Source organism: Ornithorhynchus anatinus, chromosome 3 (genome assembly GCF_004115215.2).
Source record: "Ornithorhynchus anatinus isolate Pmale09 chromosome 3, mOrnAna1.pri.v4, whole genome shotgun sequence".
In the NCBI taxonomy this organism is placed as follows: domain Eukaryota; kingdom Metazoa; phylum Chordata; class Mammalia; order Monotremata; family Ornithorhynchidae; genus Ornithorhynchus; species Ornithorhynchus anatinus.
This window is the reverse complement of record NC_041730.1, coordinates 62388003-62409867: the sequence shown is the minus strand read 5'-3', so window position 1 is coordinate 62409867 and position 21865 is coordinate 62388003. Positions and strand designations below refer to the sequence as shown.

At 47.8% G+C, this 21865-nt stretch overlaps 1 protein-coding gene and 1 long non-coding RNA gene across 2 annotated transcripts in view; one reads left to right on the top strand and one right to left on the bottom strand.

Moving 5' to 3' along the window:
- The first annotated feature begins 975 nt into the window (after positions 1–975).
- The window catches only part of ST8SIA5 (ST8 alpha-N-acetyl-neuraminide alpha-2,8-sialyltransferase 5), an 84588-nt gene continuing 63698 nt past the window's right edge, over positions 976–21865 (top strand). Inside the window, 1 exon segment of the mRNA XM_003428322.3 lies at positions 976–1521. Coding sequence (XP_003428370.2) covers positions 1391–1521 — 131 coding nt within the window. The 5' untranslated portion in view covers positions 976–1390.
- Positions 6260–9866, bottom strand: LOC114810345. The gene is made up of 2 exons (XR_003758046.2): positions 9763–9866; positions 6260–6409 (listed from the first exon to the last, which is right to left on the bottom strand). It is a non-coding gene; the product is annotated as an uncharacterized LOC114810345 (long non-coding RNA).

Here is a 21865-nt window from a genome sequence, read left to right as displayed (position 1 = left end):
TCTCTGGAGAGGGATCAAGACTCCCAGCTTGCATATGACTCCGGTGAGGGCAGGGGAGGGGGCTGATTTCCCCTGGGTGACGGAGCTGATTTCCCGGTGGCTGATTGAAATGTTAGGGGCAGAGTTTCCACGGAGACAGCGGGTCCTGCCGTTTGCTGAAGTGGCTGTTTTTCCGTGGGGTTTTAGAGGTAGAGCCGCCCACGATGTCGCTGCCAAGGAGAGAGGGTTAGAGCTTTCTGGGGGTCGTGGCGGTTTCAGCTGAGGTTGCGGGTTGCAGATTTAATAGCACTCTGACTGGCTCACACAAGGTCCCGCTGTCTCAGTCACAACGAGGTCTTTTTTTAATCCGAGGCAGGGGCCTGGTGTAAGGGGAGATGGTGGTGGGGGGAGGGGGGGAAACAAATGGAATTTCAGGCTTTGGACTAGTTTCTAAGGTTTGCGTGGTACCTCGCCCCTCCTGCCTCTGGCCTGAGCTTGTAATAAATCAGCATGCAGGAGCGGAGAGCAGTGTCCTTGAAAAGATGCACGGTGACCTTGCTTGTGCTTACCCCAGAGAAATAACCAGGAAAACATAGAAAACTGATCGGGGATGACTAACCAGACTGCATGCTGCATGCAAATGCTCCCAACCAAATGCAGCCCGCTGCCTCGGTCCCTCCTTCCTCTCCTCCCACCCCCTCTCCCTGTCGCTGGACCTCCCTCTGCCCTCCCCCCCACCTTCATCCAGGTTTTCCTTCTCCCACCTAAGAAGGCTCTTCCTCCGAGCGTAACCGGCCCGCCTCTCTTGTGTTGGCAGGACCGGACGAGAAAGGCTCCCGATCCCTACCTACCCGTTTGATCCATCGCACATCCCAGTCACGTCTCCTCGCCGACCCCAGCTGCCGGCATCCGTGAGCAGAAGGCCGGCCGGCCGGACCCGCCGGGGGCTTGTGGAGCCAAAGGCAGTGGGGGTGGGGGGTGGAGGGGGGCGGTTGGAGGGAGAGCCGGGGAGCTTTTCATTGGCTGCTGCCCTCCCCTGTTGGATGCGCAGCTTCCCTTATCGGGGCATCTGGAATCGCCTAACCGAATGGGACTAGGACACTGCCGGCTGGAGCTTTCAAGAAGGACCGGACACCTCCTCAAGCAGATCGTCCACTCTGCGCCCAGGTTGTGACCGGCTGGCTTCAAGGGTTACCCGTGGAAACTTTCCGGCGGCAACTGGATATTAAGTGGTCGAAAGGGGGGCTAGGAGGAAGCGGTCCCAGGCTCACCATGGGCTCGCCTCGTGCCTGTGGCTCCCTCGCTCTGAGGCCGGCGACGGGGCCTCTCGTCCCCCGGAACGTGAAAACGGACCCCGAGGGAACCATGCACTGAATTCGACTCCGCCGAGCCGGAGCCCCGCGCCGACAGGATGGGCTATTCCGACCCCACGACAAATCGGGACCTGCTGGGCAACAGAAGTTTGTTCTTCATATTTATCTGCGCGTTTGCGGTTGTCACTTTGCTGCAACAGATCCTGTATGGCAGGAACTACATCAAGAGGTAAGAAAGTTCAGAGTGTGTGGGGGGAGATGGGTTTGGGCTAGGTGCATCCCGGAGGGGCAACTGGATTATTATACTCTTTACCATAAAGCAATGTTGAGTTGGTTTTTTTACGGTATTCAAACGCTTACTATGTGCCGGGCACTGTACTAAGCGCTGGGGTAGATACAAGGTAATCAGGTTGGACACAGTCCATGTCCCACATGGGGCTAACAGTCTTAATCCCCATTTTACAGATGAGGGAACTGAGTTTGAGTGACCATGCAGGACAATCCAGGTCCGCAAATCCACTCCAATGTTTGAGCAGAGGACGTTTCCTTTGGTGACCCGTTGAGGTTAAAGACTTACGCGTCGGCCAGACCTGGGTACCCGGTTTAATGTGTTGGCAGCAAACGGGAGGCTGAGCCAGGCTGATCCGAGACATATTAATCCCTGGAATGAGCGACAGGGGAGGTTGGAAGACCTCGCTTGAGGGGGTTTCTGCCCAGGTGTTTTGGATTCACAGGGGCCAGAGCAGCATACCTGTCCTGTGAGGAGCTCGGGAGGACGGTGCAGGATCGGGGCTGTCCGGAGCAAGGAAGATTTCCTTGGTAGAACCTTCACACCGGAAACTTGCCCGATCTCTGGGTCTTTGTGAACTTGAAAGGCAAGGTTAAATGGGGATCAAATTTTCAATTCCCCTGTTCTGGTTTCAACTAGAAAATCCTCCTCACAAATCCGCTGGGGCAGATGGCTTCTCATCATTAGATGGAAAGGTTTAGCCAAGGGGTTTTAACCCTATCCCCTGTCCCCTCAGCCCTCCAGGCCCTCCTGACCCAGGCAGAAGGTCAGTGGTAGATGCCGCCTGGAGAGAGATGAGACACGAAGCGGGGAGAACTGGCCGTTTTCTCCTGGGAAGACATAGCTAAAACTCACGTCCGACTAGCGGCATCCTCAATAGAGCGGTGATGCTCGGCCACAGGGGCTTCTGCTATTTCTGCCTGTTTCCCATTCAAGCTGATCATTTTCCAATCAGGGCAGTGGTTTGGAGTCATAGCTTGATCACCTTTGCCTTGGCAGTGGTTATTATTCTCCCTGCTTTGCTTTCTTGATTTTGCTTATTCTCAGGGTCTCTCTGGCTTCGATTTAATGAAATGGTACAGCCTGCCCCGACCCTTCAACTTGCACACCCTTCCACTTTCTCTCCCCACCTCACTCTCCCCCTGACCCCTGGGTGATCCAAGGCCTAGATATGCTTAAAGTACCTAGGACCAACTGTAGTTGATTATGAATAACGGACCTGCCTGATCGGAAGAAGCCTAAGAAATCCCAAATTCACATTAGGAATCGATGAAGGGGACCAAGCTAGCCAGTGGGATTGTCAGGTTGTGCGAAGATATCTGCATTTGACTCTGCCCTTGCCGATGACTCCGAAGAAGAATTCAGACGACCCGGGGGCTGTAGGTAGCCTCAGCTCCATCTCTCTGGTTCCGGGCCTTGATGTGCGGCATCCCACGGTGCTTCCACACTGGATTAGGTGGCCATACTTGTTTTCTGCAGGGAAACTGGCCTCTCCTAGGAGTCCAGTAAGCTGTGACTCCGTGATTGCATGTGACTCCGTGTGGCAGGGAGGCCAGGGGAAATCGAGGCTTGGAGTGGGGCTTGGAGAGGTACCCAAAGACTCATTCATTCATTTATATTTATTGAGTGCTTACTGTGTGCAGAGAACACTGTACTAAGAGCTTAGGAGAGTACAAAATAATAATAAACAGACAAATTCTCTGCCCCGCATGAGCTTACAATCCCCCTGGTGCTGGTGCCACCCAGAACAGGACTGGCAGGTAGGTGGGCTGTTCTCTTGAAAATCACATTATAGATATGCCACCTGGAGTAGGCAGGAGGTCTGGGTCTGACCCAGATGGAGACCCTCATCCCCTGGGCTCTTTTCCCAGTTTCATTAATAATATTTACTGAACACTTACTGAGTGCAGAGCACTGTACTGAGTGTTTGGGAGAGTACAGTACAACAGAGTTGCCAGTTTCTTGCACTGGCACCGTATAATGATAATTATTATTGTTATGGTATTTGTTAAGTGCTTACTGTGTGCCAAGCACTGTTCTAAGCACTGGGGTTGATACAAGTTAATTAGGTTGGACACAGTCCCTGTCCCACATGGGCTCACATTCTGATCCCCATTTTACAGATGAGGTAACTGAAGCACAGAGAAGTGCAGTAACTTGCCCGAGGTCACATAGCAGACAAGCGGCGGAGTCAGGATTAGAATTCAGGTACTCAGACTCCCAGGTCCGTGCTCTTTTACTGGGCCTCGCTGCTTCTCAGTGGTTGTGCCTCACTGCTCTTTAAGAGATTTCCCCCTTCTTCCTGGATTATGATCATCCTACTTCCTCTAGCCAAACTGCTTGATTCCCTGGACAACTAGACCCATCAGGGTTCTTGTCTCTCTCCTTCTGCCCCTTTCTGGGCCCTGGGGTTTGCTTTGGGCTAAGACATTCGCCTCCTCCATCCAACAGTAGTTTTGTCCTGGGTTCTCCCAGGGCTCCAGGGTTGCTCCCCTCAAGCTCTGGCCCTGCCCCCTGCCTCTGTCCAACATGGGAATTCAGCTCAGCAGCTCGATGGCTGGCGAATTACCATCCCACAGGCCTGGCCAGGGAGAGAGACAGCAAGAGTTGGAGAGAGCAAGTCTGCTCCACCCTAGGTCCAGAGTGGAAAGGACTCCCTGTGAGTCACTTTAGGGAGCTGCATAAGCCTCTTCTAGGCCTCTGAGGGCCATTTCAGTACATTCAATCCACAGTTCATAATCGGCTTGAAAGCATGAAAGGGTCTCCCCAGGGCTACTGTAAGGACGCACCTTACACACCAGGAGAGTCCACCTTGTCAGATTTTTATTAGTGATTTTGATAATATTGGTTTTCAGAATGGAAAATGCCCTAGCTCCCCGAAGACCCTCAAAATCCCTAAGCACCCATTTCTGGGACTCTGCCACAGTCACCAGGGAGCTGGCCCTCCTGGTGAAATTGGGTGAGACAGGAGGCCGGTATGGAGTCTTATGGAGCTAGTCATATCTTGCAGAATATCTTGGAGGGGACTATTTACTTAGGGAAGCACTAGGACATGGATGAGCACCCTTGACCTCAACTCTAACCTCTTCCTTGCCCCAGCAGCTGGGCTCCTTAGCGTGACCTTTCACTCCTCTCCGGCTTTCATCTCCCACGTTATTCAAATCCTTGACCCCTCCCATCTGTATTACACTAGCAGGCTCCTTATTGGTCTTCCGCCTCAAGCCTGTCTTCTCTGCAATCCATCTGAGGAGCAGCTGTTTGGATTAGCTTCTTAAAACACCATTCAAAGGACCTCTCTCTCCTCCTTAAAAACCTCTAATGGCTACCTATTTTTCTTTAAGGCTTTCCACCTAAGGCTCTCCTGCTATCTGATCTCGTCTCCCACTGCACCCTGTTCACACTCTTCAATCCTCATGGCATCTTGCTTGGAAATCAGCTATCCCTGACCCATTTATTTTGCTCTGTCCCATGAATAGAGCTCTCTTCCCTCAATCCAAATCATGTCCCAAAGCCCTTCAGAAAAGCCACCTTCTCCAGGAGGGATTCTCTGATCATATCATCCCATCGTCCACCTTAGGCAATTATAGACTTGCTGATTACATAGTCATTTGCCTACTTTTGTTTTATCATTTGTATCCATGCTCTTACTCATTTCATTATTGTATATTTAGCAACGCTCTCAGGGTCACACCTGGAGAGTTTCCAGCACTCTACCGGTTCCGACTGCGGGAGGGAGAGTCAAGCAGAGGCATATCCATTTCATTCTTAGGTTGGGCAGTGGTTAGCGAGTAGAAGGCAATCTGCTACAAGTCAAAACTCACCTGTGCCGGGCAGCTGCGGCATGAGAGAGAGTCAAGGGCAGAGTTTACTGCGCAGAAGGAGGCAGCGGAAAGCCAATTCCGTATTTTTACCAAGAAAACTCTAAGGATACACTAACAGAACGATTGCAGATGGAGGTGGGGCATTCTGAGAGAGATGTGTCCATGACGTCACTATGGGTCGGACACGACTCGACAGCATAAGATGACAACAACAATATTTAGCAATTCGTGTCTGCTTGTGGTCTCCATTCGATGTAAGCTTCTCAAGGGCAGTGACAGCATCTTTTCCTTCTGCGTTTTCTCAAATGCCTAGCACAGACCTCAGCACCCCTTAAGAATCAAAAGATGCCACTGACAATGCTAATGTGAGGACTGGACTCCTTTTCCAGTGCTCAGTCCTGTCTAACCGCTTCTCAGCACTAATCCCCAGTGTTATTAATAATAATAATTGTGGTATCTAAGTGCTTACTATGTGCCAAGCACTGTTCTAAATGCTGGGGTAGATACGAGGTAATCAAATATCACCACGTGGAGCTCACAGTCTTAAACCCTGTTTTTCAGATAAGGTAACTGAAACACAGAGAGGCTAAGTGGCTTACCCAGGGTCATAAAGCAAGCAAATGGTGGAGCCAGAATTAGAACCCATATCCTCTGACTCCCAAGCCCGTGTTCTTTCCACTAAGCCGTGCTGCTTCTCTTCCACCCAATGCTCCATTGCACCAAATTTCCAGTGATACTGGCTGTGAAGGTGATCAGGTGCCTGATGGGGAAAACTTACTTAAGTCAATGGATCTTAAAGTCACCATCACAACCTACAGCCCAGGAAGACATTGGAGAGAAAAAAGGCTTGAGGCTGATGGGAGGGAAAAAAAAATGTACTGCAGAAAATCCACCAAATGGATCATCTATATGCTGGATTTCTGAAATGTCAAGTATTCTCTGGCTCACTGTACCTATCATCTTCTTTTCTTTGGCTAGCTCGATTCTCTGTCCCCGGCGGGGCCGTCCTTGCAGGCAGAAACGTGGGTTCGATCGATGTCACATGCAATGAAATGGGAGAAAAGGCGGTTTTATTTTGAGCCAGACTGATAGTGACCTGCCAGGCCTGTCTGCTGTCGTGCCTTGTGTGGCAGGAATGAGATCCGGAAGCCCCTCTCTGCCTCTGCCTCTGCCTAAGCTGGAAACATCCCATTTGGAGGAGAATGTCTTTTATCCCAGCAGGGTTTTCACTTTTCCGGACTACTGAGCCGAGCCCTCTGAGGGATAGGGACTGTGTCTGACCTGATCACCTCAGATCCTCCCCAGTGCTTAGAACAGTACTTGACGCGTAGTGAGCGCTTTCCAAATACCACAATTAATTAATCCTAAAGCACTCCTAGACTTACGTAAATTAGGTGCTGGGCCTCCCTTGTCTCCAGTCCAACCAAACTGCATTCTGGGAAATGCTTTCCCAGGCAGACCTAAATAATGTCTACAAGTGTTTTCACATCGAAACGACCATATGGGAAGCGGCGGACCGTCTCCCAAGCGTGGAAGGGATTTTAAGGCTTCTAAAGGTGCCAGGAGCGAACGGGAGTCTGAAATCTCAACCCCACCCCCACCCATATGTGTATGCTGGCAGCCTCTGCTTCCCAGCCATATTCTCCACTTGAGATTCATCTCTGCTGAAATGAAATCCGGAAGCTGCAAAGTCCCACAAACAGCCCGTAGCACACCAACTCTTCACCTGCCCAATAAGCCCCCGGTTCGCCAGTTCTAGCTCGATTCCACCCACCCCATCCTTGCAAGCATCCAGTCGGTGGGGGCCTGAGGGAAGAGCACGAGGTAATTCCGAACGTCGTCTTGATTCTAAGCTCCTGCCTATTTTCTTTTGAGAACTGTACTAGTTATAGCAGCTGCTGCTGCTGCTCCTGCTTTTCATACTTTGTTCAGTACAGAGAGTTCCCTGTGGGGTATAATCGCCTCAACAGCAGACGCAGAGCTATCATTACTACTCTAAGGAGCTGCGTGTTCACCAGGGGGGATGTGCCATTATGCAGGAGGCTGTGCTGCCTTTTGCTTCACGTCCTTCCTTAGCTCAGGCTGCCTTCTCTCTCGGGAATACTGCCAAGGTGTCCTAGCTCCCGACCCTTAACTTTGGCCAAAGCTGTGATTATGGCTTCTCAGAGGGAGCTGACCCTCCCCTCCCTCACCTGCTGCCCACCAAATCCTCACTTGGTGACTTCCTGGGTTTCTTTGGGACACTGCTTGCAGTGAACCCTTTCCCTCTCTTGTTCAGCTTTCATTCCATCGCTCACAGGCTAGACAGTAGGTACTAAAGATCAGGCACAGTCCCTGCTGTAAAGGAGCTTGCAATCTAACAGGGGAGTCAAGGGAGGCATGCATACATAAATCAATAGAGAAAGAGAAAGGGGGAGAGAAAATGGGAAAGAGAAAGGACAGAGAGGACAGAGATACACAGAGAGAGAGAGAGAGAGAGAGAGAGATTTACAGGTGCAGATGTAAGTAATGATGTGGCTGAGGTATTAGGAAATGGCAAGCATCATTTTTTTTCTTCTATCACAATCTGCCTCATCCCCAAGATACCAGTGGGTGTGGCTTTATAAAGACCATAGTCCAGGGCAGCAGAAAAACATGGGGCCCAAGAGCTTCTGCTCATCATTACCAAATCATTGGCTGGATCTGACCTTCAAGGTTGTGTGGTCCATCTTCCTGCCTCTGGGGAGCATCACAGCTAAACTATCCCAGATACATTTCTTTTGAAAACAGACTGCTTATCCCTCATTTTACTGGCTGTCAGTGTGCTGAGACAGACACCAAGCCCACATTCCTCCTGTTTGCATTGCTCTCCAGAGAAGGAGATTCCAACACCTCCCCTCTGAAACCCATTCCAGCTCCTAGGGTTGGGAAATTCTTTCATATCATCGAAATCCCTTATGCTGTGGATTAATTCTATTTCCTCTTGTTTTGGCTTCTATGAGGGCAGAAGGAAGAGATCATTGCCCACATTACAATTCCCTTGAGAGCTTTGAAGGTTGGTATTAAGTTGCTCTTTGCACTCTTCTTCCTAACCTTCTCCTTTTAAGGTCATCAGCTCTGGGATTTTTGCCATAATAATAATAATAATTGTGGTATTTGCTAAGTGCTTACTCCGTTCCAAGCACTCTACTAAATGCTGGACTAGTTACAAGATAATCAGGTCAGCCACAGTCTCTATCCCACATGGGACTCAGTTTAAGGAGGAGGAGGGAAAACAGGTATTGAATCCCCATTTTACAATCAGTCAATCAATGGTATTTATTAAGAACTTACCATGAGCAGAGCACTGTGCTAAGTGGTTGGGCTAGCACAGTACAACAGAGTTGGTAGACACATTCCCTACCCATCAGGAGTTTAAATTCTAGAGGGGGAGACAGACATTGTACTGTTGGGCTGAAGGTGGGGTGAATATCAAGTGCTTTAAGGGTACGGATCCAAGTGCAAACGGAAGAGAGAAGGCATGGGAAAATGAGGGTTTAAATGGGGAAGGCATCTTAGGAGAAAATGTTATTTTAATAAGGCTTTGAAGTGGGGAGAGGGGTGGTCTGTTGTGTATGAATTGGGAGGGAGTTCCAGGGCAGAGGAAGGACATGGGCAAGAGGTAGATAATAATGGTATTTGTTGAGCGCTTGCTATGTGCCGAACACTCTTCTAAGCGCTGGATAAGATCAAGTGAGTAGGTTGGCATTGGAGGAGCAAAGCACGTGGGCTGGGCAGTAGTAAGACATGTGTTAGGTAAATAGGAGGGGGTGAGCTGATTGAATGCTTTAAAACTTTTAGATGGTAAGGAGTATCTATTTATTTATTTGATGCTATTGATGCCTGTTTACTTGTTTTGTTTTGTTGTCTGTCTAGCTGTGAGGCCTTTTTTGGTTAGGGATTGTCTCTATTTGTTGCCAAATTGTACTTTCCAAGCGCTTAGTACAGTGCTCTGCACACAGTAAACACTCAACAAATTCGACTGAATGAATGAATGACATGAATGAATAATGTGGAGGTGGATAGGCGACCACTGGAGGTTTTTGAGGATTTTACCAATGTTGTAAAGGTAGAACCAATGGGATTTTGGGGAAGATTGACCCTATGGGTCGAATGAAAGAGATGAGTTGTGGATATTGCCCAGGTTGCAGGCTTGTGAGTCAGGGCTGGTAGTGGTATTAACAAGAGTAATGGGGAAGTCAGAGGGAGGATAAGGTTTGGGGGGGAAGTGAAGCCTTCTGCTTTGGGGCATGTTAAGTAGAGATATCCTGAAGGCAGGAGGAAATGAGAAACTGCAGAAAAACAGAAAGGTCAAGATCGGAGAGGTGGATTTGGGCATTACCTGTGAAGAGACGGTAGTTGCAACTCTGGAAGTGAATGAGTTGTCCAAGGGAGTGGGTGATCAATCATCAGTGGTTTTTATTGACTGCTTACTCTGGTTGGTAGACACATCCTCTACCCACAACAAGTTTATGATTTAGAGTGGGAGACAGACATTAACATAAATAAATACATAAATTACCAAAGGGCTGTGGGGCTGAGTTAGTCGGACAATGGAAGAGAAGTGAAGTGACCTACCCAAGGTCACACTGTCGGCAAGTGGCAGAACTAGCATTAGCAGGGAGGGTCTCTGACTCCCAGGCCCGTGCTCTTTTCACTAGGCCATACTACTTCTCAGTAGGCCTGCAGTCTGACCGGCTGGTCAGGTGGACACACAAACATTCTAATGACATTTATAAAGCACCTGCTACATGGTAAGTGTACAAAATAATCAGAACAGACACAGTTTCAGCCCCAAATGGGGTTCACAGTCCAAGAGGGAGGGGGAACAAGCATCTCACCCCCATTTTCGAGAGGCACAGAGGTTAAATGAGTTGCTCAAGTTCACCCAGCAGGCCCATGGCAGAGCAGAGACTAGAACTTGGGTCGCCTGGCTCCAGACTCTGGCTCTTTGCACTAGGTACCGGGTGAAGGAGAACTGATATGAAATACTCAGCCTGATGTAGCTATTTCCTGTTACTAAAGGATCCAGTTTCTTTCCTTCCATCCTAATGTCTTGCCCACTGATTAAAGTGGGCCTGCTAATGCAGCGGGGGATAAAAAGAAAGCCTTTGATGGAAACAGGATGGTTTGGGTCTTCTCTGTCTAGATGGTTTATCCACAAGGTCCCAATTCATTCATTCATTCAGTAGTATTTATTGAGCGCTTACTTTGTGCAGAGCACTGTACTAAGCACTTGGAATGTACAAATCGGTAACAGATAGAGACAGTCCCTGCCCTTTTACGGGCTTATAGTCTAATCGGGGGAGATGGACAGACAAGAACAATAGCAATAAATAGTCCCAATGCATCAGTCAAATCTCAGTCCTCTGCTTCTTTTACCCGTGTGGACCTAGGTGGATTGGGCTTCAGTTTCCTCAAATAGCTGCTCTTTTTTAGAAGGAAAATAAAAAAGGACTTTAGGCACCATGGAAAGGAAAATGTCAGCTATTCAAGGCACCCACTCCGGCCCAGGATTGTAGGTGGAAGAGCCAGCATAGAAGGGTAGGAGTTGAGCTAAATGGGGCACAGTGAAACCATTGAAGAGAGGCTTTAAGGGCAGGCCAAGAGACTGGTTGAGAAATGATTGCCCAGTGCTGAGGGCAGCTGACAAGTCCCGAAGATGGAACTGATTTGGAGACATTCGCCTTTTGACAAACTGACTTTGTACCCTAACTCCCAGGTCAACACCAGATTCTGTCAGGCAGACAGCCGGCCAACGGTATTTTAGTCACTGAGCCCTCACTGTGGGCAGAGTGTAGTCTGGACACTGAGAATTATAAAGGGAAGAATGACACTGACTCTCAAGGAATTTACAGTCTATCAGAAGAGATAGAACAAGCACAAAGGTAATTTTTAAAAAATGGTATTTGGTAAGCAGTTACTAGGCACTAAGTACTGGAGTAGATATAATAATAATAGTAATAATAATAATGGTACTTTTTAAGCACTTACTATGTGCCAAATACTGTTCTAAGCACACTGGGGTAGAAACAAGTTAATCAGTTTGGACATAGTCCCTGTCCCTCATGGGTCTCACATTTTTATCCCCATTTTACCGATGAGGTAACTGAGAACAGAAATGACACGCCCGAGATCACACAGCAGATATGTGGCGGAGCGGGGATTAGAACCCAAGTCCTTCTGATTCCCAGGCCCATGCTCTATCCGCTAAGCCACACTGCTTATCTGTTTACAGGATAATCAGGTTGGACGCAGTTCAAGTTCCACATGGGGCTAAAGTCTTAATTCCCATTTTTATAGATGAGGGAAGTGAGGACCAGAGAAGTTAAGTGACTTGCCCAAGGTCACACGACAGACAAGTGGCAGAGCTGGGTTAGTACCCGGGTCCTTTGACTCCCAGACTCATGTTCTTTCCACTGCTTCTCAATAACATGTACATAACAGGTAAATAACATGTAAACAACAGCAACAGATTCATTAGTGATACAGAACCATTTAGGGCAGAGGTACAAATGCACCGAGTGAGAAAAATGTGGAGCTAATCTAGGAAGGCTGTGTAGAGCAGATGAGTCACACTGAAAGAGGGAAAGGAAAGGCTTTGGAGAAAAGGAGGAGGGGACGGTATGTAGGGGAAAGGCTGTTTTGTTCAGAGCAAAAGAAAGGTCTGCTTATACCGTTTGGTTACGGGCTGTGGCTGGACCCATCAATTAATAATCTATCAATATTAACATTAATCAAGTGCTTGCAATGTGAAAGGCTGAACTAAGCTTCGGGAAGAATGATAGAGACTTGGTCCTTGGCCCACAGGAGGCTTCTAACCTAAAGGAAGAGGAATAGCCACGTTGGGAAGTAGAAATAGGAAAGAAAAAAAAGGAAAGCAAGCTGATGCAATGAAGATATCAGGAACGATGACAATTCATTCCATTCTGGAGTGCAAGATCTCCTTGACACTTCCTAGCAGCCAAACCGTTTTAACTGCTGTATAGATAGTTTGATTTCTACAGCATCAGGCAGGAGGGTGAGGTGGTCCAGCACATCAGACTGCCTTCCTCCACCACTGGGTCACACGGTTCACCTGAATTGAGAGTCAGAGGACCTGAGTTCTAATTCTGACTCCTCCACTTGTCTATTGTGAAACTTTGGATGAGTCACTTAACTTCTCTGTGCCTCAGTTGCCTCATCTGTAAAATGGGGTTCAAAACTGTGAGTCACATATGGGACGTGGACTGTGTTCAATCTGATTAGTTAGCATCTTCCCCAGCACTTAGTACAGTGCCCGGCACATAATAAGTGCTTAACAAATACCATAAAAAAAAGAAGGGATACAATACATCAGATACAATGGGGAGATTGTTCTTTATATGGGACCAGGCGGGGTTCAGTGCAGTCAATTTTTGTTTATCCAAAGGGCTAGAGACCATCTGAATACTTGAAATCCCAGGATAGCATTAGGTGATAGCTGCGTAAACAACCATTTATCTGGTTGGGCTGGATTATCTTTGAACATCCCTTCCAACTGTAGCAGCTACAAACAGAGCATGTGTGTTTGTGGGTTACAATGAGAAGGAATTGGGATAGGAAAGGACTACAGTTGGATACGAAATTATTTTGACATCCCCAGTTCTCCTAAGGGTAGGGTTGCGTACTTGCTAAACTCCATCCAGTCCAGCACCACATACATGCATTTGAGCCATTTCTTCTGAGACTGTGTCACACTGAATCCAACAGGTTTGCATTGTTGAATGAGCATTCCCCAGTTTCCTATGGGTGCTTTAGCCAAAATGTGTTGTGAAAACACAAGCATCAGAAGAACTGGATACTTTAGAAACTAGGTATTAAAGAAACTCCTGTGGTTGCCCATCCATCTCCGCCTCAGATAAATACTCCTCACCACTGGCTTTAAAGCACTACACCACCTTGCCCCTTCCCACCTCACCTCACTTCTCTCTTTCTACAACCCAGCCCCACACTCTTCACTCCTCTAGTGCCGACCTTCTCCCTGTGCCTCGATCTCACCTGTCTCACCGCCGACCCCTAGCCCACGTCCTGCCTCTGACCAGGAGCACCCTCCCTCCTCAAATCCAACAGACAATTACTCTCCCCAGCTTCAAAGCCGTGTTGAAGGCACATCTCCTCCGAGAGGCCTTCCCAGACTAAGCCCCACTTTTCCTTTCATTCATTCATTCAATAGTATTTATTGAGCGCTTACTATGTGCAGAGCACTGTACTAAGTGCTTGGAATGAACAAGTCGGCAACAGATACAGTCCCTGCCCTTTGACGGGCTTACAGTCTAATCGGGGGAGACGGACAGACAAGAACAATGGCAATAAATAGAGTCGAGGGGAAGAACATCTCGTAAAAACAATGGCAACTAGGTAGACTCAAGGCGATGTACATTTCATTAACAAAATAAATAGGGTAATGAAAATATATACAGTTGAGCAGACGAGTACAGTGCTGAGGGGATGGGAAGGGAGAGGGGGAGGAGCAGAGGGAAATGGGGGGAAAAGAGGGTTAAGCTGCGGAGAGGTGAAGGGGGGCGGTAGAGGGAGTAGAGGGAGAAGGGGAGCTCAGTCTGGGAAGGCCTCTTGGAGGAGGTGAGTTTTAAGTAGGGTTTTGAAGAGGGGAAGAGAATCATTTTGGCGGAGGTGAGGAGGGAGGGCGTTCCAGGACCGTGGGAGGACGTGGCCCAGGGGTCGACGGCGGGATAGGCGAGACCGAGGGGCGGTGAGGAGGTGGGCAGCAGAGGAGCGGAGAGTGCGGGGTGGGCGGTAGAAAGAGAGAAGGGAGGAGACTAAGGAAGGGGCAAGATGATGGAGAGCCTCGAAGCCTAGAGTGAGGAGTTTTTGTTTGGAGCGGAGGTCGATAGGCAACCACTGGAGGTGTTTAAGAGGGGAGTGACATGCCCAGACCGTTTCTGCAGGAAGATGAGCCGGGCAGTGGAGTGAAGAATAGACAGGAGCGGGGCGAGAGAGGAGGAAGGGAGATCAGAGAGAAGGCTGACACGGTAGTCTAGCCGGGATATAACGAGAGCCCGTAGCAGTAAGGTAGCCGTCTGGGTGGAGAGGAAAGGGCGGATCTTGGCGATATCGTAGAGGTGAAACCGGCAGGTCTCGGTAACGGATAAGACGTGTGGGGTGAACGAGAGAGACGAGTCAAGGATGACACCGAGATTGCGGGCCCGAGAGATGGGAAGGATGGCCGTGCCATCCACGGTGATAGGGAAGTCTGGGAGAGGACCGGGCTTGGGAGGGAAGATGAGGAGCTCAGTCTCGCTCATGTTGAGTTTTAGGTGGCGGACCGACATCCAGGTGGAGACATCCCGGAGGCGGGATGAGATGCGAGCCTGAAGGGAGGGGGAGAGGACAGGGGCAGAGATGTAGATCTGCGTGTCATCTGCGTAGAGCTGGTAGTCAAAGCCGTGAGAGCGAATAAGTTCACCGAGGGAGTGAGCGTAAATGGAGAACAGAAGAGGGCCAAGAACTGACCCTTGAGGAACTCCAACAGTTAAAGGATGGGAGGGGGAGGAGGCGCCTGCAAAGGACACTGAGAATGACCGGCCAGAGAGATAAGAGGAGAACCGGGAGAGGACGGAGACAGTGTCAAAGGCAGCAGAGAGGTCAAGGAGGATTAGAATGGAGTAGGAGCCATTGGATTTGGCAAGAAGGAGGTCACGGGTGACCTTAGAGACAGCAGTCTCGGTAGAGTGGAGGGGATGGAAGACAGATTGGAGGGGGTCCAGGAGAGAATGGGAGTTAAGGAATTCTAAGCAGCGATTGTAGATGACTCGTTCTAGAATTTTGGAAAGGAAAGGTAGTAGGGAGATAGGGCGATAACTGGAAGGGGAAGTGGGGTCAAGAGCGGGTTTTTTTTAGGATGGGGGAGATGTGGGCATGTTTGAAGGCAGAGGGGAAGGAGCCATTGGAGATTGAATGCTTAAAAAATAGAAGTTAAGGAAGGGAGGAGGGCAGGGGCGATGTTTTTAATAAGGTGATAGGGAATGGGGTCCGAGGCGCAGGTGGAGGGGGTGGCACTTGCGAGGAGGGAGATCTCCTCTGAGGATACTGCTCCTACTCCCTTCTGCAGCACTCTGACTTGCTCCTTTTGCTCTTCTCCCCTCCCAGCCCCACAGCACTTATGTACATAGCTGTAATTGTATTTTATTTATTTTTATTGATGTGTGTCTTCCCCCATCTAGACTGTAAGCTTGTTGTGGGCAGGGAATCTGTTTATTGCTGTAATGTACTCTCCCAAATACTTAGTACAGTGCCCTGCACACAGTAAACTCTCAATAAATACGATTGATTGAATGAATGCATGACTGAACATATTAGATGGTTTGGGAGTGGGACATGAAGGGCCTAATACATCAAGTCCAAGTAAGGTCAAAACAGGCTGGGTGTCTGGGGAAGGAATGAAAAATGAATGATGCGCAGGTTGGTTAATATTGCAGGTCCTTTGAGGGGGTGATACAGTGATATCAGATTGTTATCAGGAATGGCTATGGAGGGATAGGCAGTTTACTTTACCTCCTGGATTTTTGCTGTTGATTGAGATCTGTTTGTCTTACTAGAATTACCGCATGTTCAACCCAGTCATTTTTATCTCTATCACTGGTTGATAATCGTCCACCCTGCCTCTGGTAGCGTCTGTCATATACTGACAAAAACGTTCTCTGCACCCCGCTGTCCTGGCCAGTCACCACCCCCATCTTCCTCCTCCCATTCCTGACCAAACTCCTCAAACATATTGGATACCTCTGCTGCCTCCATTCCCTCTCCTCTCTTCTTGACACTCTTCAATCTGGTTTCCACCCTCTTCACTCCAGTGAGACCTTTATCTCCAAGGTTACCAATGAGCTTCTTCGTGCTAAATTTAATGGACTCTACCCTGTGGATACAATGTCGAAATTCTCTATTGTACTTTATTTTCCCAAGCTCGTAGTATAGTGGTCCGCATACAATAAGCACTCAGTGAATAAAAATCTTGATCGATTGACTGTTTCCTCTCAAATCCTGTCAGTTTTTCTTCCACATTTCTAGAATCTATCCCTTCTTCATACGAACAATGACTACACTGATCATAGCCACTGTAATATTCTGGCTTGCATCAGACTCTTCACAGATCTCCCTGCCTCCAGTCTCTCTTTTCTCCAATCCTTGATTTTCTCTACTGCCTGGATTATTTTCCTAAAATGTCATTCTGCATTCACCCCACTCCTTAAAAACCTCCCATTATCAGCTGTTTCTTTTTGCATCAAGCAGAAACAACTTTGGCTTTAAGACAATCAGTTCTCTCTCTCTTTTACTTACCCACTCTCTTTTCCCACTATAACCCTCTTCATAACTTTCAAGTTAACCTACTCACTGTGCCTCATTATCCTCTTTCCTACTTCTGACCCCTTACTCACATTCCTTACTCTGCTGGGAAGTCCCTTCCCTTCATATCCAACAGAAGACATTTCTCCCCAACTTCAAAGTCCTACTGAAATCACATCTCTTCCAGGAAGCTTTCTCCAATTCATTTCTACTCTTCCCCTTTCATATCATTCTCTACTGTCACATCAGTCTCCTGTAAGACTTTTATGCATATCTCATATACTCTACTATTTCCTCTTATCTCTAATTTCTTTAGGTGACTGTCTTCCCCTCTAGGTTATAAACTCGTCAAGGGCAGAAGTCTCGCAGACTAATTCTATAGTACCCTTCCTAGTGCTTAGTGTAGCATTCTACAGACTGAAGTTACTCAATAAATGCTATTGTGCTATTGACTGATTGATGGCAAGGAAAGGAATAAATGCTATTGATTGAATGATTGGACAGAAGAGAAGGAAACAAGAGGGCTCAGATTATCCCCAAACTGATCTATTTTCCAGCAGAGGAACATCTCGTTGGAAGCGATAAGAGGTATAGGCCACTAGAGAATCAGTGTGGCCTAATGGAAAGACCACCACCCTGGGAGTCAGAGGGTCTGGGTTCTAATCCCAGCTCTGCCACTTGTCTGTTGTTTGACCCTGAGCAAGTTACTCAACTTCTCTGTGCCTCAGTTTCTTCATCTACAGAATGGGGATTAAATCTTACTCCCTCTTAGACTGTGAGCCCCAGTGGACAGGGACTCTGCCCAAGCAGGTTATCTTGTATCTATCCTGGTTCTTAGTACAGTGCTTGGCACACAGTAAGCACTTAAGTACTATTATTGTTATTAATAATAATAATGATGGCTTGGCTCTGAAATAACAGTTGAGAAAAGGCTGAGCTTTCCTTCTCTCCATGTCTCAATCTGAATCTTTCTCCCTCCCTGCCCCTATCACCCTCCTCAAATATCCATATTAAAGCTCTGACCACAACAGTCTTCCAGCTGGGAAAATGCTGTTTGCAGAGCAGTACGTACCGATCCTGTAAAACTCCAAGACACCCAGGCCAGGACCCTAACCGAGAAGTTGCAAAAAAAGAAAAGTCCAGCAATGTTATCTCAGGAAGAGTTATAATCATTGAGTCCACGTGACCCTTGTAAGAATGTTTGAAGAGATTCCTTTCAGCTATGACATGTTCCTTAGCTGTAACAATGGCTCTCATTTAACTCAATAGGATGACGCAAGCGAGTTCACATCCCCGGAGTGAGTGAGCTCTTTGGAGTAGGGCATACGTAATTATGAGATGTGGTTACTATTTTGGCCTCATGGAGCCTCAGTCCTTTGGCTTACAATGCAAGACTTTAGGCCAAATCTTTTTCCCTCAAGTGCCTGTCAGTCTTGGTTGGACCACTTAGTACATTGATTGAGGCTTTTTTTGGTTTTGAGGCATGTGGGTCTGGATAAAAATAAAGAATTGGGCCCAATTTAGACAGCCCAAGACTGAAATTTCTGATGCCTCCCTTGACCCGGTTATTCTTGTAATCCCAGATCAATACAGTCAACCCTTCAACTACCTGCCTTAACAGAGAAACCACGTGGCCTAGTGGAGAGAGCACAAGCCTGGGAGTCAGAGGACCCGAGTTCTAATCCCAGCTCCACCTCTTTCCTACTGTGTGACCTTGGGCAAGTCACTTAACTGTCCTGCAAGAACAGGAGTGCAGCTGCAGCTGCCCTTCTTGGACTGTATCATATTTATTTAGTGCTTATTATGTACAGAGCACTGTTATAAGCACTTGGTAGAGTACAATATCACAGAGTTGACAGATGTGTTCCTTGCCCATAATAAGCTTACAGTTTAGAGGCGGAGATGGATATTAATATAAGTAATTTATAATATATAATTTGTAGATATGTAAATAAATTCTGTGGGGTTGAGGGTGGGCAAATATCAAATGCCCTAAGGTCACAAATGCCCAAGGGCCATCTCCAATCCATTTTTGTGCCCTCCCACTGCTTCCCCTGTTAGGAAGTCATTCATGGTGTTTATTAATTGCCTACTCTGTGCTGGGCACTTACCAATACCAAAGGCTGAGTAGATATAACATTCAAGTAGAGTGCACTGGGGGCTCAATCAATACTATTGCTGTTATTACTATGCTCCTTCTACTACTATTACAGTGAACACATAAGATACGGTCCCTGTCCCACAGAGGCTCATAAAATGCTAAATTAAGCATCCCAAACTGATGCTTGGAAAGGGGTAGTTATTACATTCCTCACCACAAGAGATAGTCTGTTTAGAAGCAGCTGCAACTTCACTGGTGTAAGAACAGTTGTAAAAGCAGAGGAAAGGGCTTCATTCAATCAATTAATCGTATTTACTGAGCGCTTACTATATGCTGAGCACTGTTCTAAGCATTTGGGAGAGTGCAATATAAGAGAATAAGCAGACATGTTCTCTGCCCATAATGACCTAGAAGGGGAGTTGGCACTAAATTGAATAAATAAGTAATTTATAAGTGATTAATTTAATGGTATGTATATAATAATAATAATAATAATGTTGGTATTTGTTAAGTGCTTACTATGTGCAGAGCACTGTTCTAAGCGCTGGGGTATGCAAGGTAATCAGGTTGTCCCACATGAGGCTCACAATCTTCATCCCCATTTTACAGATGAGGTAACTGAGGTACAGAGAAGTTAAGTGACTTGCCCACAGCCACACAGCTGACAAGTGGCAGAGCTGGGATTCGAACGCACGACCTCTGGCTCCCAAGCCCATGCTCTTTCCACTGAGCCACGCTGCTTCTCTGGGGTTGGGGGTGGAGAGAATATCAAATGTCTAAAGGTCACAGATCTAAGTGCAGAAGGGAGACAGAGCTGGGGAAAAGAGGGTTTAATCAGGTAAGGCTTCTTGGAGAAGATGTGAGCTTCATCTTGCTTTGAAGGTGGAGAGAGTGGTGACCTGGAGTATACGGATGAGGAGGGAGTTCCAGGCTAGGGGGAGGATGTGAGAAAGGGGTCGGCAGTGAGATAGATGAGGTCGGAACACAGTACAACTGTACAACAAATGAGTTCTCCAAGGGAGTGGGTATAGAGGGAGAATAGAAGGGGACATAGAACTGAGCCTTGAGGGACCCTTACTGTCAGAGGGTGGGAGGCAGAGGAGGAACCAGCAAAAGAGACTGAGAAGGAGCAGTTAGAGAGATAGGAGGAGACCCAATAGGAGGAGACCCAAGAGAGGACAGTGACAGTGAATTCAAGATGGGAAAAAATTCCAAGGAGAAGGGGGTCAGAGGAGGCTGAGAGGTTAAGCTTATTAGGGCGGAATAGAGCCTGGCAGATCATCGGTTACCTTAGAGAGGGCTGTTTCTGTGGAGTGAAGGGGGTGGAAGCTGGCTTGGAGGGCATCTAGGAGAAAATTGGAAGATAGGGAGTGGAGACAGTGGGTATAAAAAAGCCTCTCAAGAGGTTTGGAGAAAAATGGTACGAGGGAGTTGAGGCGACAGCTGGGGTTTTTTTTAGGATGGGGATATTCCATAAGCATGATTGAAAGCAGTGGGGAAGAAGCTGTTGAAGAGTGAACTTTCAGTTGAAGATAGCAGTCAAGGATGGAAGAAGGGAGGCAGTGAGTGCTTTAGAGAGGTATGAGGTGATGGGATCAGAAGCACAGGTGGAGGGGGTAGATTTAGAGAAGAGGCGAGAGATTTCACCTTGAGTTACTGCGGGGAATATAGGGAGAGTCGAAGAGGATGGAGGAGGAAGGGGGGACTGAGAGGAGCAGGGGAGATTTTAGGGAGATCACACCTGAGGTTTCAATTTTCTTGATGAAGTATGTGGCCAGGTTGTTAGGAGAAAGAGATGGTGGGGTTGGGGGGGACAGGAAGTTTGAGGAGGGAGTTCAGTGTTTGGAACAGCTGGAGGGGACAGTGGGTATGGGAGTGAAATAGGAAGGAGAAGTATTGTTGTCGGGCAGTGGAGAGGGCCGAATTGAAGCAATTAAGAATAAATGTAAAGAAGACAAGGTCAGAGAGATGTCTGGATTTTCTCCAACAGCGCTCTGCAGCTCGGGCACAGGAGCAGAGGAAGCGGACTTTGGAGGTGATCCAGGGTTGTGGATTGAGGACACAAGACCCTTTCTGTCCTGTGTCCTCAGTCCGGTGACACGCAGCATGAAGTAGCGGAAAGAACCCATCACTGGGAGTCAGGAGATCTGGGTTCTAATCACAGCTCTGCCACGTGCCTGCTGTGTGACTTTGGACAAATCACTTCATTTCTCTGGGCCTCAGCTTCCTCATCTCTAAAACAGGGATTCAATACCAGTTCTCCCACCCTCTTAGACTGGGGACATTATGTGGGAAAGAGACTGTATCAGATTGCACTGTATTTACCACAGTATCTGGCACATAGTGCTTAATAATGATTACTATTATTATTATTTATAATATCATTATCATTTCTGATGTGGTCATTGAGTAGGGCGTCACCTGATGATGTCTCTGAGCAGACGGACTGTGTCTGATCTGATTATCCTGGCAGCGTAAACATTTAATAAATTCATAAGTAAGTAAAGTTTGGAATTCATCTTGGCAGGTGCTTGTTAAGCACTGAAGCTTTTCTTAAAGAGAATGAGGGCAGGCTCTTCACCTTCCTCCTAGCAGGTCAGTGAGAAGCTGCGTGTCCTAGTAAGATAGATCGATCACAAGCAGACTTGGGAGTCAGAAGGACCTGGGTTCTAATCCCGGCTCCCCCACTCGTCTGCTGTGTGACCTTGGGCAAGTTCACTTCTCTGTGCCTCAATTCCCTCATCTGTAAAATGGAGATTAAGACTGTGAGCCCCACATGGGACATGGACTGTGTCCAACACAGTTACCTTGTATCTACGCCAGTGCTTAGAACAGTGCCTGGAATATAGTAAGCACATAAAAAATACCACAGAAAGAACCAAACCAATCTCCTCCCCCAAAGCCCTTTGTGACAACTGATTGGATGATTCATGAACTCACTGTGAATATCCCTCCCCGTTCCTTACCCTGTGTCCCCCACACAGCCCCCTTTCTCCCGCTCCCGACCCCATCAGTGGCAACA